This window comes from Eumetopias jubatus, unplaced genomic scaffold, assembly GCF_037043125.1.
Source record: "Eumetopias jubatus isolate StellerSeaLion01/CBP00866 unplaced genomic scaffold, mEumJub1_p1.0 scaffold_10, whole genome shotgun sequence".
In the NCBI taxonomy this organism is placed as follows: domain Eukaryota; kingdom Metazoa; phylum Chordata; class Mammalia; order Carnivora; family Otariidae; genus Eumetopias; species Eumetopias jubatus.
Genome location: NW_028274816.1, coordinates 30,018,185 through 30,034,775, shown reverse-complemented (window position 1 = coordinate 30,034,775; position 16,591 = coordinate 30,018,185). Strand labels below are relative to the sequence as shown.

General features: G+C 41.7%; 1 protein-coding gene across 2 annotated transcripts in view; it reads left to right on the top strand.

Annotated features, from left to right (window-relative positions):
- Nucleotides 1-16,591, top strand: part of ADAMTS18 (ADAM metallopeptidase with thrombospondin type 1 motif 18) — a 148,531-nt gene that overhangs the window by 79,228 nt on the left and 52,712 nt on the right. For both annotated transcript variants that reach the window (XM_028094743.2, XM_088027154.1), the window contains 5 exons: nt 58-217; nt 1,530-1,635; nt 4,153-4,290; nt 6,929-7,082; nt 14,282-14,377. In XM_028094743.2, coding sequence (XP_027950544.1) covers nt 58-217; nt 1,530-1,635; nt 4,153-4,290; nt 6,929-7,082; nt 14,282-14,377 — 654 coding nt within the window. The remainder of the gene's footprint in view (nt 1-57; nt 218-1,529; nt 1,636-4,152; nt 4,291-6,928; nt 7,083-14,281; nt 14,378-16,591) is intronic.

The following is a 16,591-nucleotide window of genomic DNA, read 5'->3' as shown; positions in this document are numbered from 1 at the left end:
ATTCAACGTTCTCACCTCTGACAGATTCACACTCTGATTTGTGTGGGTTTCCCATAGGGAGGATTATTGATCAACCATCATGCAGACCAGTCTCTGAATAGTTTTTGTCAGTGGCAGTCTGCCCTCATTGGAAAGAATGGCAAGAGGCATGACCACGCCATCCTACTCACGGGATTTGACATTTGTTCCTGGAAGAATGAACCATGTGACACTCTAGGTAAGGTATGAATGGGTGCTTCACTCACACCTGTGAAAACACAGTATGGAAACTGTCTACTGGGTGGGTGGTCCTAATGATCCTTAATAAGACCTAATATTTAAATTGTGGAGTAGTTATCTTCAGTGTACCCTGTGGTGAATGTTGTTCTATTTAACTCAAGTCAGGGTGGAATGGTGAGTTCATCTCCTTTATTCATTCTGTATTTTTCTTTATTAACTCTATTGATGATCATTAAGGTGAATTGTTTAGACGAGTTATGATTTATTCCATAAGCACAACTGGGGCAGCTGAAGAAAATTTGACTGATCTCCATGGTGCATCACTGTGCCCTTGGGTAGCATAGAAGTGCATCCTTTAGAAAGTTACTTGACCTTTAAAGGACTCAGCTGTTCTACATTTGCACGAGACAATGAGTAAGGACTAAATCTTCCACATCTATACTGTATTTTCTAGTATATTCCATTGCATACAGTAAGAAATCAACAATTTTTTTTGATGAATTAATGCTCCTCTAGCTCAGTGTTGATGGTGGTGGTGGTGCCAGTGATGATATATGCCTACACATTAAGTTTCTCAGATTGTCTCATGGACCACATAGCAGCAAAGTGGATGCAGGCCATCTGCAAGTGTGTATTTAATACTAACGGGGTACATACTCTTGTTCTGCATAGGAGGACCCCAAACTGGGAAGAAAGACATTTAACGCTATAATGTGGTTCAAGATAGAATCAAACACTGGCTGGCAAGATTTTATAGCTGCTCTTAGAAGGAAGTAGTTTTTGAAAACAGAAGCATTTGTCACATTCTAGTGAATAGGAAACAATGCATTTAATCTGTTCACATTGTTCAGACCTTTTCATGTTGTCTGCTTCAGAAAAAGACCAGGATGTATGTTCTCTTAGAAAATATACCTTGAGCTTTAATGCTAATAGTGCTGTTAAGTGGACATTTTGCATTGGTTTAATTGAGATAAGGCATATAAATGTCCTGCAGCTTCCTGTTCTGTATGTAAAATGGAAAATATAACACTCATAGTGACTTTACAGGGTTGGGAGGAGGATCTGTTGATGGCAATATCTTTTAAAAGGCAAGAAAATGTTAAATTCTGCATTTATCTGGGCAGGACAGATAATCCTATACCTTTAGTGCTTCCCTGCAAAAAAATTAAGTACATGAATCAATTAAACTGAAATTAATTATGTTAACCAATGAAACTAAAACTGTGCAGAACATTTTGAATCCATAAGAAATGGTCAGGTATCTGTATGTGTGCCCCTTGGACTAACACTTGAAATTGCTCTCTCAATAGGGTTTGCACCCATCAGTGGAATGTGCAGTAAGTACCGAAGTTGTACCATCAATGAGGACACGGGGCTTGGCCTGGCCTTCACCATCGCTCATGAGTCAGGGCACAAGTGAGTGAGCCCTGGATTCACCACTTTCTATGAAAACCAGTTGGGTGATTCATTGGCATCCCCCTAATGATAATTGTTGGTCTAGTCAGAATAGATAGGCTAAATCTTGGGTAAAGCTCAGAATCGTACCTGACAATAAGGAGAGCTCCCTCAATAAAGGCAAGTCATCGTGGATGTTGCTTTTTTTAAACAACAATGTTTTATAGCTGCACAGAAATCCATTGTCGGTATAGATGGACTGCAAGTCATCTAACGGACCCCCTGGTCTTTCAGGAATGTCTTCCATGTTCTGCAGTGAAGATCGTTTTAGTTCATTATAGCGAGAAAGTAATTGGATAGACGTGTAAATTCCCAGAATGTAATGGCATGTTAATTGTTCAAAGGCTTTTGGTGCACACGCTGGATATTCTTATAGTTGGTGTCATTGCGTGTACTTAGCATTCTCTTCCCTGGTGTTAGTAAATCTTTCTCTTGTGAAAATAGAGTTCGAAATGAGGAATGAGAAAACCTGAGAGTAATGAGCCGAATTTATAAGGCATGAAATCTGGTGCCAATGCAGTTCTGTAGAGGCTTTTCAAAAATCCCTTGAACAGTAGCATCCACATTGGAATCAGCACGCTGCGTAACAAAATGACTGTTTCAAAGCGAAAGCTCTTTGGATAGATGGGTTTAAGAGTGTTGGCGTGTGTGTCTCGTATTCAGCATTTATGTTGAATGCTCATTTTCAGAGCATCTGATTGATTTCTGACTTAAAAATAGAAGCAAAATCATCTCCACAACTATAATTTATATTTGAATATTTTGGTGCTAGTGTCTCTTATGAGCAGATTATCTTCAGGAAATTGGAATCTTGTGTATGTGCACAGCCACTTTCTTAGCAAGGTATGAATGAACCAATTTTATTGTGAACACTGGTACAAAAATGCGTGTTAGGCACAAGGCGCCTTTATACAGAGCAGGAAAGAAATATGAATGTCAAACAGATGTCTAAATGTGTTTTTGGTTTTTCTTTAACCTATCACCTCCTGACCATGAACTTCCTTATCACAGTTTCACAACTGGTGGGAAGAAAAAAAAAATGTGGTACTTGAAATAAAAGAATTTGACTATCCCATCATTTTAATTTAGCTTAGCTGTATTGACCAAAAGTTTCTTGTCCTTAAAATATACAGCAGACATACCATTCTTTGATTTTGTGGCCAAGACATAATAGAACAAAGCCCTTAGCATTTTTTAGAATTTTCTATATTAATTTTACAACACTACAGTTGACTGTTTTTTTCTTAAAAAAAAAAAGATTTATTATTTTAGAGAGGAGTGTGCAAACAAGGTGAAGGGGCAGAGGAGAGGGAGAGAGAGACTCTCAAGCAGACTGCACGCTGAGCGCAGAGCCCCATGTGGGGCTTGATCTTATGACCCTGAGATCATGACCTGAGCTGAAACCAAGAGTTGGACGCTCAACTGACTGAGCCACCTAGGCTCCCCTACGGTTGACTCTTAAACAACATTGGTTTGAACTATGTGCGTGCAGGTCCACTTAGATGTAGATTTTTTTTTTTTTTTTTTTTTTTTTTGGTAAATACTACTTTAAATGTATTTTCCTGGGACTCCTGAGCCTGAGTTGGCTCAGGTCATGATCCCGGGGTCCTGAGATTGAGCCTCGCGTCGGGCTCCCTTCCTCGGTTAGGAGCCTGCTGCTTCTTCTCTCTCTGTTGCTCCCCCTACTTGTGCTCTCTCTCTCTGTCAAATAAATAAATAAAATCTTTTTAAAAAATCACAGATCGGAACCTCTGAAACAAATAATACAATATATGTTAAAAAAAAAAAAAAAGACGAAGAAGAAGATAGCAGGAGGGGAAGAATGAAGGGGGGGGACATCGGAGAGGGAGACGAACCATGAGAGACAAGGGACTCTGAAAAACAAACTGAGGGTTCTAGAGGAGAGGGGGGTGGGAGGATGCATTAACCTGGTGATGGGTATTAAAGAGGGCACGTTCTGCGTGGAGCACTGGGTGTTACACACAAACAATGAATCATGGAACACTACATCAAAAACTAATGATGTAATGTATAGTGATTAACATAACAATAAATTTTTTTAAAAAATTAAAAAAATGTATTTTCCTTATGATTTTCTTAATAACATTTTTTCTCTAGCTTACTTGATTGTAAGAATATAATAGTACATAATACATGTAACATGCAACACATGTATTAATTACCTTTAAGTTATTGGTAAGGCTTCCAGTCAACAGTAGGCTATTAGTAGTTAAGCTTTGGGAGAGATAAAAATTATACTTGAATTTTCAACTGCAGGTGGGGAGGGTCAGTGGCCTTAACCCGTATGGTGTTCAAAGGTCGATTGTATAGAGTAACTCATTTTTGTCTTTGTTTTTTCTTAGAATTGTGATAACTTTGTCTCTCACTTGGGTTCATTGATTTTCAGTTTATCTTCTTCCTTTGATTATCATTTGGAAAATGGCTTCACAGAAAACTTTCTGTTTTCTTCTATTTCAGCTTCGGCATGATTCACGATGGGGAAGGCAATCCCTGCAGGAAGGCTGAAGGCAATATCATGTCTCCCACACTGACAGGAAACAATGGGGTGTTTTCCTGGTCTTCGTGTAGCCGGCAGTATCTCAAGAAATTCCTTAGGTAAGACAAAATAAAACGGGTATTCCCGGGGTGGTGACCTCAAACAGTGCTCAACAGCTTTTTAAAATAAATACTCAGTGGCTTGATAATGGTGATAGTGATAGTGATGATGGGGATGGTGCTGATGCTGGTGCTGCTGATGATGATGGTGCTGGTGGTGAGGATGGTGCTGGTGATGATGGTGGTGGTGGTGATGATGATGATGGTGCTGGTGGTGAGGATGGTGAGGATGGTGCTGGTGATGATGGTGGTGGTGGTGATGATGATGATGATGATGGTGCCGGTGGTGAGGATGGTGAGGATGGTCCTGGTGATGATGATGATGAAGATGGTGGTGGTGATGATGGTGGTGGTGGTGGTGGTGGTGATGATGAGGATGGTGCTGGTGATGATGATGATGGTGCTGGCGCTGATGATGGTGCTGGTGATGATGGTGGTGGTGGTGGTGCTGGTGATGATGGTAATGGTAATGATATTGTCATCATTACTGCTATTGAAAAAATACATTGAAGGTCTAATACCCATGCTAAATGCTCTGCGAATGTTGCCTCATTCAGTCTTCATGGCAATCCTATTAGGATCCTTAGTCTCTGGTTGAGGAAACTGAGTCTTAGGAAGGTTAATTGTATTGCTTACTGTACTACAGCTGGTAATGTGTAGACATAAGACTCACACTTAGGTCGGGTATGACTCCAAGATCTATGCTTATAACTCTCTCCCCTTTATGACCTCCAGAGGTTGCTAGATATACTTTTTACTGTGTTTAAGTATTTTAATCTGATCAATAAATTTGGTCATAAGAGTATTAAAAATGCTAAAGTGGTGTGCATGTTTTATAATGAATGGAATATTGTCTTGCTTACCTATTTTGTTTAAAATAGCCATGAGATCGTTTTATGGCCAGAAGACATCCAAAGGGGATGATAGCTATATAAAATCTGTTTGATAACTCAAAACTACATGTCATTAGTAAAATGGGAGTTAGGAAGGAAGCACTATGTGATTCATATTAAATGATGAACCCAAAGTTGGAACCCTTTGAAGTTTCCTCTAATTTAATTTTTTTTTAATTTTTTTAAAGATTTTATTTATTTATTTGCCAGAGGGAGAATGAGAGATAGAGAGCACGAGAGGGAAGAGGGTCAGAGGGAGAAGCAGACTCCCCGCTGAGCAGGGAGCCTGATGTGGGACTCGATCCCAGGACTCCAGGACCATGGCCTGAGCCGAAGGCAGTCGCTTAACTGACTGAGCCACCCAGGCGCCCTCCTCTAATTTTATTTAGCAACAGTATATATTTGACCGTTGTAATTATAATAGCACTCTAGTTGTTATGATATATCTTATGCTATGTTGACTCATAAGAACACTCAAGTTCTAATCCCATTTCCCTTTGACCAAATGTTAGGGAAACTAACAAAATATCTTTGGGAATTGATAACATTGATACTTTTTTCTTAAACTGTACTATTGCCTACGATTTTCAAATGTTTATAGAATTAGTAATACACACAGGCAAAGCTGATTAAATTTAAGATGTTTAACCAAATAATACCCCAAAGAACAGTAAGAAATTGACAAACCTTTTGCTAATGATAAGTTTTATCAAATAGAAGATTGTCTTATTATAATTTTATTATTTGGGGCTTTGAAATTATCTTTTCTATCTCATGTGAGAATAGAATCAATAAATATTATAAATCAGGGTCAACTTAATACAGATTGAATTTCTGTCATTAATATGATACAGTTAAATGTTTTGGGATGATGACAACAACAGTTGACTTTGAATGCTTATTATGTTGGATTGAGCATATTGCATTTTCTTGTTGCATCTGTTAAACTCTTAATGTAAGTCATTGTCAGTAATGAGGTATTTTAGAGTTGCTCTTGGTCTCATGGTTGATGCGGATTCCCATCTGTCTGCCTCCAAAATCATACTTAACCACCATGCTCTTTTGCCTCTCATTGATCTCATAGTTTAGCTATTTAATTCAAATGGAGAGAAGGTGCTATTTAACAATATCCACCATCCAGACTGATTTTTTTTTTTTCTTAACACATCCCAGTTGAGCACACTTTGGGGAATTATTCTGTTTATTGCCCCAATGCGTCCTTTCTCCTAATACTTTCAAAAACCTAATTTATTTTTTGCTTGTAAAGATTATTTAAGGTAAAGTACATCTTTGACCACTGCCCCATTATTTATAAAAGGTGCAGCCTGACTTTCAACTCCATGAAGACCGGTACCAGCTCTGTCTAGTTTATTTTGTACCTGTAGCACTTAGCCTGGTGCTCAGCACACAGTAGGCACCCCAATAAAAATCTGTTGAATATGATTGTTGGGGAGAGTTTTCAAATATATTGACCTTTCCCATCTAGCTGGCCAAACCAAACCACTTGGAGAGCTATGACTTCCAGCGCCAGGTGAAACGTTCCGTAGCTGTGTAAATTCCATCTTCTTAGACAGGACAGGACTCACTCTCTGGAAAAAACAAATACCCATTTTAATGTTCAGTATTACCTATATCTTCCGCCATGCTATGCTTTTCTTCATGTGAGTGCATTCAGAGACGTATTGTTTCACGTGGAAAGATCACAGATAAACATAGGAATTAACAAGGCTGTGTTTTCGTGGCAGCACACCTCAGGCTGGCTGTCTGGTGGATGAGCCCAAGCAAACGGGACAGTATAAATATCCGGACAAACTACCAGGACAGATTTATGATGCTGACACACAGTGCAAGTGGCAGTTTGGAGCAAAAGCCAAGTTATGCAGCCTCGGTTTTGTGAAGGTATGTTTGCTTGTGATCTCAAACTTACATTAAGATTCTGCAATGTGTCTGTGTCCCTAACAGAAATCTAAACATTTGGTTTGCGAAGGCCAAGGGTTAGAGTCTGGGTTATCTCTAAAATGTCAGTTGTTTGGCATGATAATTAAGTGGCGATTTTACTGTCAGTGAATTATCCGGGCTTATCCCCCATAGACCATGCCTGGTTTAAATACCATCCACATGCATCTGTGGGAGAAAATCCCTCCTGGGTAGATGAGGATTTCATCACAAGTAGCAAATCTGGGTAGAGTCACATTTACCTACTTCTCATCATTCTGATTATTATTCTTGTGTTCATATTCCCTTTCCATGTGATATGTTGAAAAAGCATCACCACCTCAAAATCTATACCTATGCTTTTATGGAATATGAAAACTGTTGGCAGCCAACTTTTTTGAGTGTCCAGTCTGCCCTTCAATATTATGAGAAACCTGATGGGAAAAGCAAAGGTCCAGGATGTAGAAATGGGAGAAACATTGAACCAGTTCGTCCAAAACTCCATCACTGACCATCTCAACATCAATACAAAGTGGAGTCGGTTTTAAGTTGTTCTTCCCTACTATCCAGAGAGAGAAAGGTGGAATTCCTAGGTATCTGGAGACTGGGAAATGACAGCGTTTTATAGCTCCTGTCTTCCTGTTCTTCCCCCTTTCTGGCCCTCCCCCTGTCGTTCCTCCTTCCGCTGCAGCCCCGTTGCGGATAACACTGCCCCTCCCACTGCCCCCAGCACTTGCCATGTGAGCCTCTGTTCCACAGAAGACATTTTTTTTTTTAAAGATTTTATTTATTTATTTGACAGAGAGAGGCACAGCGAGAGAGGGAACACAGGACGGGGAGTGGGGGAGGGAGAAACAAGCTCTCCGAGGAGCAGGGAGCCCAGTGCAGAGCTTGATCCCAGGACTCTGGGATCAAGACCTGAGCTGAAGGCAGACGCCCAACGACTGAGCCACTTAGGGACCCTGGGGGGCATCTGGGTGGCTCAGTCCGTTAAGCGCCAGACATTTTTTTTTTTTTTTAGAAGGCATCTTCTTAGAGACTTATTTTACTTCTCCTCAGTCTTCAGAAAGAGCTTTTGAAAGGAGTATTATCATTTTTAACGTGGAGCTCAGAGATTGTATATTCCCTTTGCCCAAAGCCTCAAAACCTTTAAACCTGTCCATCACATTGATGTTAAGCTTCCTTTTCTCCAGTTAATAGGAGTGTTTCCTAAGCCTCAGTCACGAACATCAACATTCAGTCATTGATAATTACCTTCATTCTTTGTGCTGTATCTCTATATTGGTTTTTTTTAAGATTATTTATTTATTTGAGAGAGAGAGCACGCCCGAGTGGGGAGGCAGAGGCAGAGGGAGAGGGAGAGGGAGAAGCAGGCTCCCCACTGAGCAGGGAGCCCAATGCAGGACTCGATCCCAGAACCCTGAGATCATGACCTGAGCTGAAGGCAGACGCTTAACCGACTGAGCCACCCAAGTGCCCTGTATCTCTGTATTGTTATTCATGTGTTGCTTTTCTAATAAATCAGCTCACTTAAAAATACATGAGTCCAGTCCTAATAACCACCAAATCACAGGTTTTGATATGGGATCACATATTTTTCTAATGCTCTTTAAATGTATGACTATTAGAAAAGTTTACCCACACACCATTCACAATTTTTTTGGTGTATTCTCCATGGTACATGGACCTTACTTTGGCAAATGCTGGTGTATCATGTATACATTAATAAGTGTATACCTGTTTCTAATTGCCTGTTGATGTGCTTGGCAGAAGTCAGTAGACGTTTGCTTTGCAGACAAAGTTTGCCTAACTCTGTCTCCTCTTCCCTTCATTCCTAAAGGTTTCACTAGCTTACGCAGTCACTAATCAAACATTTATTAAGTGCTTACTCTGTGGCAAATGCACAATTGGTAACAAGTTTGATTTTCTTTAGAAATATAAAGGAAGTTTTAAAAATTACTATGATGCCTTCAGGATCAGACATTCGTCAAACGTGTACGGTGCCTGTTCCGTGTCCGACAGTGTGTAGGGCTCAAACAGCCACTCTTCGGTGACAGATATTTTTCTGGAACCATACCATATTTTCGAGAGACAGCACCTCAGTCTGATGGTCTTCCTTGGGGAGTGGAGCAAAGGGAAGTGGGAACTGCAGACTAGAAGACTGGCTAGAATGAGGAAGGCACAGGGATGGGAATCCCTGAGCGGTGGGGAGATTTGCTTAAGGAAGAGGTTTGAGATGACCATGAGGTAAGACAGGGAAGTTGATAGATCCCGAATGCAGAATGTTTCCCCCCACAGCTTAGGGGGTGGAAGATACCTGTTTTTAACCAACCATGGCATTACCGCTGAGAATCACAGATAGTTCTTGCCTGGCCCTACGGGGGAGGGGTTTCCTAAACAAGCAAACCTCCCATTTGCCCTGCTGGTCTGGACAGTGTAGACCCGTCTCCGGCAGCACAGGGAAAGGATGGTGTTTGTTTTCAGAGTCTTCACCGTCCTGTCATTGCTTTCCCTTACAAACCTATTCTCCTCCACTGCCTACTTTTTTTGAACTTTATGCCTCCTGGAAAGGCAGTTTTTGCATAATAGTTAGAAGAGCAAAAAAAAAAAAAAAGGAAAGAATTCTCAAGTGTCTTTGAAACCAGCGATGCAATTGATCATCAGCATCCCTGGAACTTGTTATAAATGCAAATGATCAGGGCTCATCCCACCCTAAAGAATAAGAAGATTTGGGGGTAGGACTTGGCAATGCTTGAACAGGGGCTCTAGGTGATATTTGGATGCACGCTCAGGGTTGGGAATTGTTGAATTAGGCTTCTTCAGTTTTACACGCATGCGTGTACACACACACACACACACACACACACACACACACACACACACACACCGTCTGACTTTTGGAGTTAGGTAGACCTGGGTTTAAAACCTTAATCCACCACGTCCCAGAACCCTGAGCAAATGGCTGAACCTCCCTTGGCTTTTGTGGCTTCCTCTAGCTGTAAGGTGAGGATATGGACAGTTCTTCCCTGGTAATTGTGAGGGTGCAGCTCCTGGGACGGCAGCACCCCTCAGTGAACACCCAGGCTTTCCTCTCTGCTCTCGCCCTCCTGTCTCCAGCAGCGTGGCCATCCAAGGCTCCTCTCTCCCCGTGGCTTCCTTGCCCAAGGCCCTGAGCTCGGGAAGACTCTGGTCAGTGTTTCCGAAGCCCCTTATTTTACTAAGTTAGCAGCAAGCAGCCCATACTCTGTTACCTCAGCAGCCGGCAGTTACTGTCAGGTAGCAGAAGCTCCGTAGATGTTCATTTACAGATGCACCAAGAGGGCTTGAAGCAGAGTAGGAATTACGGGGAAGGCATTTGAATTCTAGTAAATATGTTCGCGCCCATCACCTCAGAGAACACTTCCTTCAAAAGAAAAGGCACGTCAGAAATAGTAGGATGGGCATGTATTTCTTCTTTCAAGAATCTGACATTGCAATGTGTAAAGGACGTCAAAAAATACAAAGTTCTAGAAAATAAGTCAAGGACATGCAATGTACAGCATGGTGACTATAGTTAGTACTCTATTGCATATTTGAAAGTTGTGGGGGGTAGATCTTAATAGTCCTCATCACAAGAAAAAAATTGTAACAGTGTATGGAGACAGATGTTAACTGGATTTATTGTGCTGATCTTTTGTAATATATACAAATATTGAATCATTATGTTGTATACCCAAAATTAATACAGTGTTACCTGTCAGTTATATCTCGGTTTTAAATACTATTTAAAAAAAAAGAACTTGACATTGGGATAAAAGAAGGGGGAATAAGGAGAAACTTCCTAGTATCTAAATCTAAATGTAATCAGTAAATTGTACCTACTTTGCAATCTACTAAATTTTCTACATCAGGTTTCAACTCTTACTAACTTCCCCCATGGATTTATGTTCCAACTGTGTTGATGTCCTTGTATTTTCTCATACCGTCCCTTCTTTCGTGTCTACAAGCCTTTGTAGACATGCTTCCCACCCTAGAATGCTGCCTGGTCACGCATGTGACAAATACCTAATCATCTTTTACTGTTGTCGGAGATTCAGTGCAAGTGGTACCTCCTCATTTCCCCCAAGGAGATTTAAACATTCCTTTCACCCGGTCTCCATCTGCACCCTCTGTGGACCATCATAAACTTGTGGTACCGTATTATAACTGACCAGGTGTGCCTCTTGCCTCAGTGGATGGCAAATACATAGCGTGTACCTGCCGTGGTGGTAGAGACCCAGGAATCATGTACTGAATTTACATGGTAACTAAAACTAACATTGCTTTAGCACTCCCATTTTCATCAAGTGGAGGATTTTGCCTCTGTCCCCTTCTCATCCCTCCTCAAGGAAGGGAGAGAGAGACAGAGGAGTCAAGGAGGACTCTAGGATTTTTGGCCTGAGCATCCAGACGTACGGAGGTGTCATAACATGAGCTGGAAGAGGCTGAACAGGTTTGGGGGGACAGATGGGGAATTTTGTTTTGGATGTGTTCGGTGCTTTATAAAATTCAATTTGCAGAAACCATTAACATTTTTAGCACGTTGGGTTTTGCTTGGAGGGGCGTCCTTCAGAATCTTGAGAACACAACAGGACAACATGATCAACAAGTGATAGGACAGAGTAATGCCTGGTATCGAGACTCTCCTTAAAAATCACATGCAGGCAACATGAGACCTTGGAGTCTCTGTGGTTATTTCTTTTTCCCTTAAATTATGACTTCAGTCTAGGGAATTATAGATAAGGAAAAGTTAGTCAAATATGTTGGAAGAAAAAAAGAGGGAAGAGCAAGCAAAAAAGTACAAACTCTCATTTCTGTTTACTTTGCAAGGGAGCTTTCTCAGAAGACTCTCATGGTCGTCAAAGCATGTAGTTGGCTATAATTATGTTTGACTTATGTACTTCACCACAAAAGAAATAACATGTTCATACAGCCTGTCTGATTTCACTCTGGAATCCTGTGTTTTTGTGTTTTGCCTCATTTTCCCAGTCTTCTCCAGCTGCCCCTTCTCCTTCACCCTGTGGCTTGGCATTGGCTATGGAATCCGGGTCTCCTTTGCTTGGGTCTGCCCCAGGGTCATTTTCAGTGGCTGCCACATAGGCGACGGGTGTGGGTTATGGCTGCTCGCTGGCTGTCAGGAGGGAAACAGTTTAATCCTGAAAGCCTTTCTAACTGTGGCTAGGTTTTAATGGTTGCCTCTCCTTTCTCCATCTTGATGTCGACTGTCTTTTTCCACATTAAGTTGTTCCCCTCAGGCCCAGGGTGATACATGGAGGAGAGCACACAGAGATGATGCAGCTGATTCACTTGTTGGCAGGCTGCCTCGTGCTTTCTACTAACGTCAGTGGCAGGTCCATGTCTATGGGAAACACTGAAATATTGTGTCTTAGGAGCTGTTTTGAGATTTGAAAATGGTGATTTTTCAAATGATGGCATGTGTGGTACATGTCTGGGGCCATGGGTGGGTTGTAGTCCCCAGCAGCGTCCTGAACATCCTTCCATTTTGTGGGGGGGGGCGGACTTTATGGTTTACACGATCGGGCTCCCTGCACATCTCTCTGGTTTCCATGTATTTCCTCTTCCTGGTTCTGTGGAAAACTTTCTTTGTGAAATAACTCCTGAGCATGTTCTTGCCATATTGTGTCACTGTGAAATCTACATCAACCGGAAGGTTTGGGGAATTGGGTGTCCAGTTCGTGGAATTTTCAGGGCCACACCAAGTGACCACAAAAGTCATTTTGTTTCCTCCCTTGCTGTTAATGTTTTCCCCCAAATTGTACGCGTTCACACATCTATCCCAGTAAGCAGAATGTGGCAAACAAAATGGAATGATTTTGACATTTCATGATTTTGACATTCTCTTAATGACATAATTCTGAGCGGCAACTGCCGCTGTTTGAGCTGGAAGGAATCTGGTTCGGTCCCCTCACTTTGTAGATGGGTAACTGAGGCCCAGAGAGGTTGAGAGCTTTCCAACTTCCTTTAATGGCAAATCCAGGTCCAGAGAGCAGTGGTCAAGGACTCTGGCTGGAATCAGGCCAGTGTGAGTCCTGCCTTTGCCACTTACCAGCTGTGTGTGACTTGGCGGCTTTGAAAATGTCAATAGCTTGCTCAGTCCCATCATCTAAATTAGTTAGTATGGGGAATTAGTTTAGTGTCCAACACTAAATGGGGTTAGTATAACAGTACTAGTTTCCTATGGCTGCTCTAACTTTCCATGAACTTGGTGACTTAATATACAAATTTATTTTTTTACAGTTCTGGAGGTACACATCTGGAATGAGTCTCCCTGGGCTAAGATCAAGTGTTGGCAGGGTTGTGTCCCTTCTGGAGGCTCCAGAAGAGAAGCCATTTTCTTGCCTTCTCCAGCTTCTAGAAGCCTCCTACGTTCCTTGGCTCATGGCCCCTTCCCCCATCTTCAAAGCAGCAATATCCCCCTTAGTCCTCCTCACACTGTCCTTTCTCTGGTTCTCTTCTGTCTTCCTCTGCCCTATTTAAGGCCCCTCGTGATTATCTTGGGCCCATCTGGAAAATTAAGATAGTTTCCCCATCTCAAGATCAACTGATAAGCAGCCTTAATTACGTCTGCAATTTTAATTCTCCTTTGCTATGTAACTGCACAAAGTTACAGGTGTCAGTGATTTGGATGTGGTCGTTTTGGGGTGGGGGGGCAGTATTCTGCCTACCACAGTCTAGTGTGGGAGTTAAACTCTTCCATGGTGTAAGAATTGTCCAAATGCTTGAAAATTACTAAAGAAGAGGAAGGTGATGATGATGATCATTCACACCATTTATCCTTGAGAACCAACTGGAGAGGCAAGAGCTACTTTTATCACTGCTTGCACAGGGGAGAAAACTGCACATCAGAGACTTCTAGAACGTGTCCGTCCACAGGGCGTGGAACCCGGAATTCTGGAGCAGGGATCTGAATCCAGTGTGCTCGATTCCAGTCTTGGCCTCTCCTGCTTCACTGGTGGTGGTGTTGGTGGTGATTATTACAAACCAGGTCTCTTAGTTTCAAGCCCAATGGTCCTGAAATGAACTACTACGACCTCCCCATCAAGATACAATATTGTGTACAAAAGCTTTGGATATTTTCATTTTTACTCTATCAACACCCTCACCAGCTGCTTCTTTCCTTTCAGGACATTTGCAAGTCTCTTTGGTGCCATCGAGTGGGCCACAGGTGTGAGACCAAGTTTATGCCTGCAGCGGAAGGGACCGTTTGTGGCTTGAGTATGGTAAACTGCATACGTGTTAGTTTTTAGTTCTGGAAACACGATAACGCATAGAAACAAACTATCGTACAAACTATTTGTACTGGGACCTCAGAATGGAATGCCTTGGCCGCATACATTTTCTGACTTGTCTTTAAATCCACCAGCATTATGTAGCAGCTATTATAAAAGCTCAATGCTAATATCACCCAGTTGGCTCAATTGTTTATGATGATTTTTTTTCTGACTTTGGTTTCCATTTTTAGATGAAATATTTCAACAAGGTGGAAGGTTTCATTGTATACTGTTTGCCTTTTAAACTTGATTTAGTATAGAGAAGCTACAGGGAGCAGATGTCCCCTTTAGTAGCAAAGGAAGGACTGTCCCCCCGCATACGAGGCTTCTACTTCTCACCTCACAGGACCCATCACTGAGTTTCTGACGTGCTCAGTGGAGTCCCATCACTTAGAGGGACTCCTAGCAAAGGGTAAGCTGGATCACTCACTGTCGGTTGTACCAGAAAGCCGTTAGCCAGCAAGTGTGGTCAGCACTCAGAACCATCTCCAGTATTGGAAGATATCTGTGTTTTGAATGAAGAACATTCATAGTTTCTGGGTTTTTTTCTCCTTTCTTAGTAGCATCTGGAGGGAGAGGTGCACTTGATATAGCAGTAAATGACCCAGATTTGGTGCATTCCTTTGGAAAATCATGATCAAGAGCTATGAAAGAGGGGAGCGTGGAGATGCTCCAGGATCTCTGATCTCTGCTTCTGGCTCTCTCGAGGCAGCATGAGCCGGTAGAGAAGACTTAGTCATTGAAAGTGAATTCAATTGCACAATAACTTACTGACTGCTAGATATCAGAGACAGGAGGCTCTGGGGATACAAGGATGAATAAAATTCAGTTTTATCTCTTCAAGAACTCCCAGTCCAGTGGGGAAACCTGTGCAGAAGCCAATAACACGGACTTTCTTTTTAAACAGACCTCCTTTAAGCCCCGAGTTGCTGTCGATGCCCGGGATTAGGTGTGCACTTATTAGAATGAAATACAGTGAGTGGGTACACCAAGATGGATGCTGGGATGTGATTTTTTTTAACTCTTTGATTTTAAAGAAAATAAATTTTTTAACTCTTTGACTTTAAAGAAAATAATTTTTTTTTTTTTTAAATTGAGGTATTACTTGCAACTTTCCTTCAGAAGTGCCTGTCTTAGGAAATTCCACTAAGGATGCTCATTGAAAATGGGCATGGAATGTTTTAGGTGTGATGAGGCAAAATAGTGAAATAATTGAACATATAAGTACTGCTCAAGTCATTTTTATTTTTTAAAGATTGTATTTATTTATTAGAGAGGGAGCATGAGTGGGGGGGAGGGGCAGAGGGAGAGGAACAAGCAGACTCCCTGCTGAGCAGGGAGCCTGACTAGAGACTCTATCCCAGGACCCTGGGATCATGACTTGAGCTGAAGGCAGCCGCTCAACCAACTGAGCCACCAGGTGCCCCGTCATTTTTATTTTTAGAGCATCAAAATTTAGGATTTGAAACTCGAGGATTAGTGGGTGTTTTTTCATTATGAATGCAACAGCATTAAATATAAGAGGGATGTACAAGAATAGATTGATATAATAAGCAAGGAAAGTAAGTGCCAAGTGGCATAGGGCTAAAGTTTTTATTACCTACCTACACCAGGGATGTAGTTCCATGGGCATGAAAATGCCTCTGGATTAGCCTTATTTACTGTAACCTGAGACAAATCGGTCCAGAAGTTAGAAAACAGATGTCCTCATGCCACTTCCCAACCTCATTATTTTAAAAGACCAGACTGCAGTTTTAAATACTGGGGGAATGCCCTTGAATGAATGGGGGAAGGCCTCCCCCTCAGCAGAAAGCATTCAGATGAGTTCTGTCCATCATCACTCCAGTTTAATTATTACTGCATCCACATGCAAGGTTCTCGGACTCTTCCTCCTCTAGGGGATGGAACCAGCTCTTCATTAGACTATATACTCCGTGAGGCCAGGACCGTGCCTTATGCTTTATATCAAGTGTCCTACAGAGTAGCGACTACTCTGTGTTTTGTTCCTTTGTAACTGGGACCTAGCTGAATTCCTCCCCATATCTTTCTAGTCCCTGGTCATTCAGTGATATTTGGACCATGAATGTTCAGTAAACATGTGAAGATGTGAAAAAGCACATACGTATATCTAGTTACATGTGCAAGAAGAGAAAGGCTTATGTT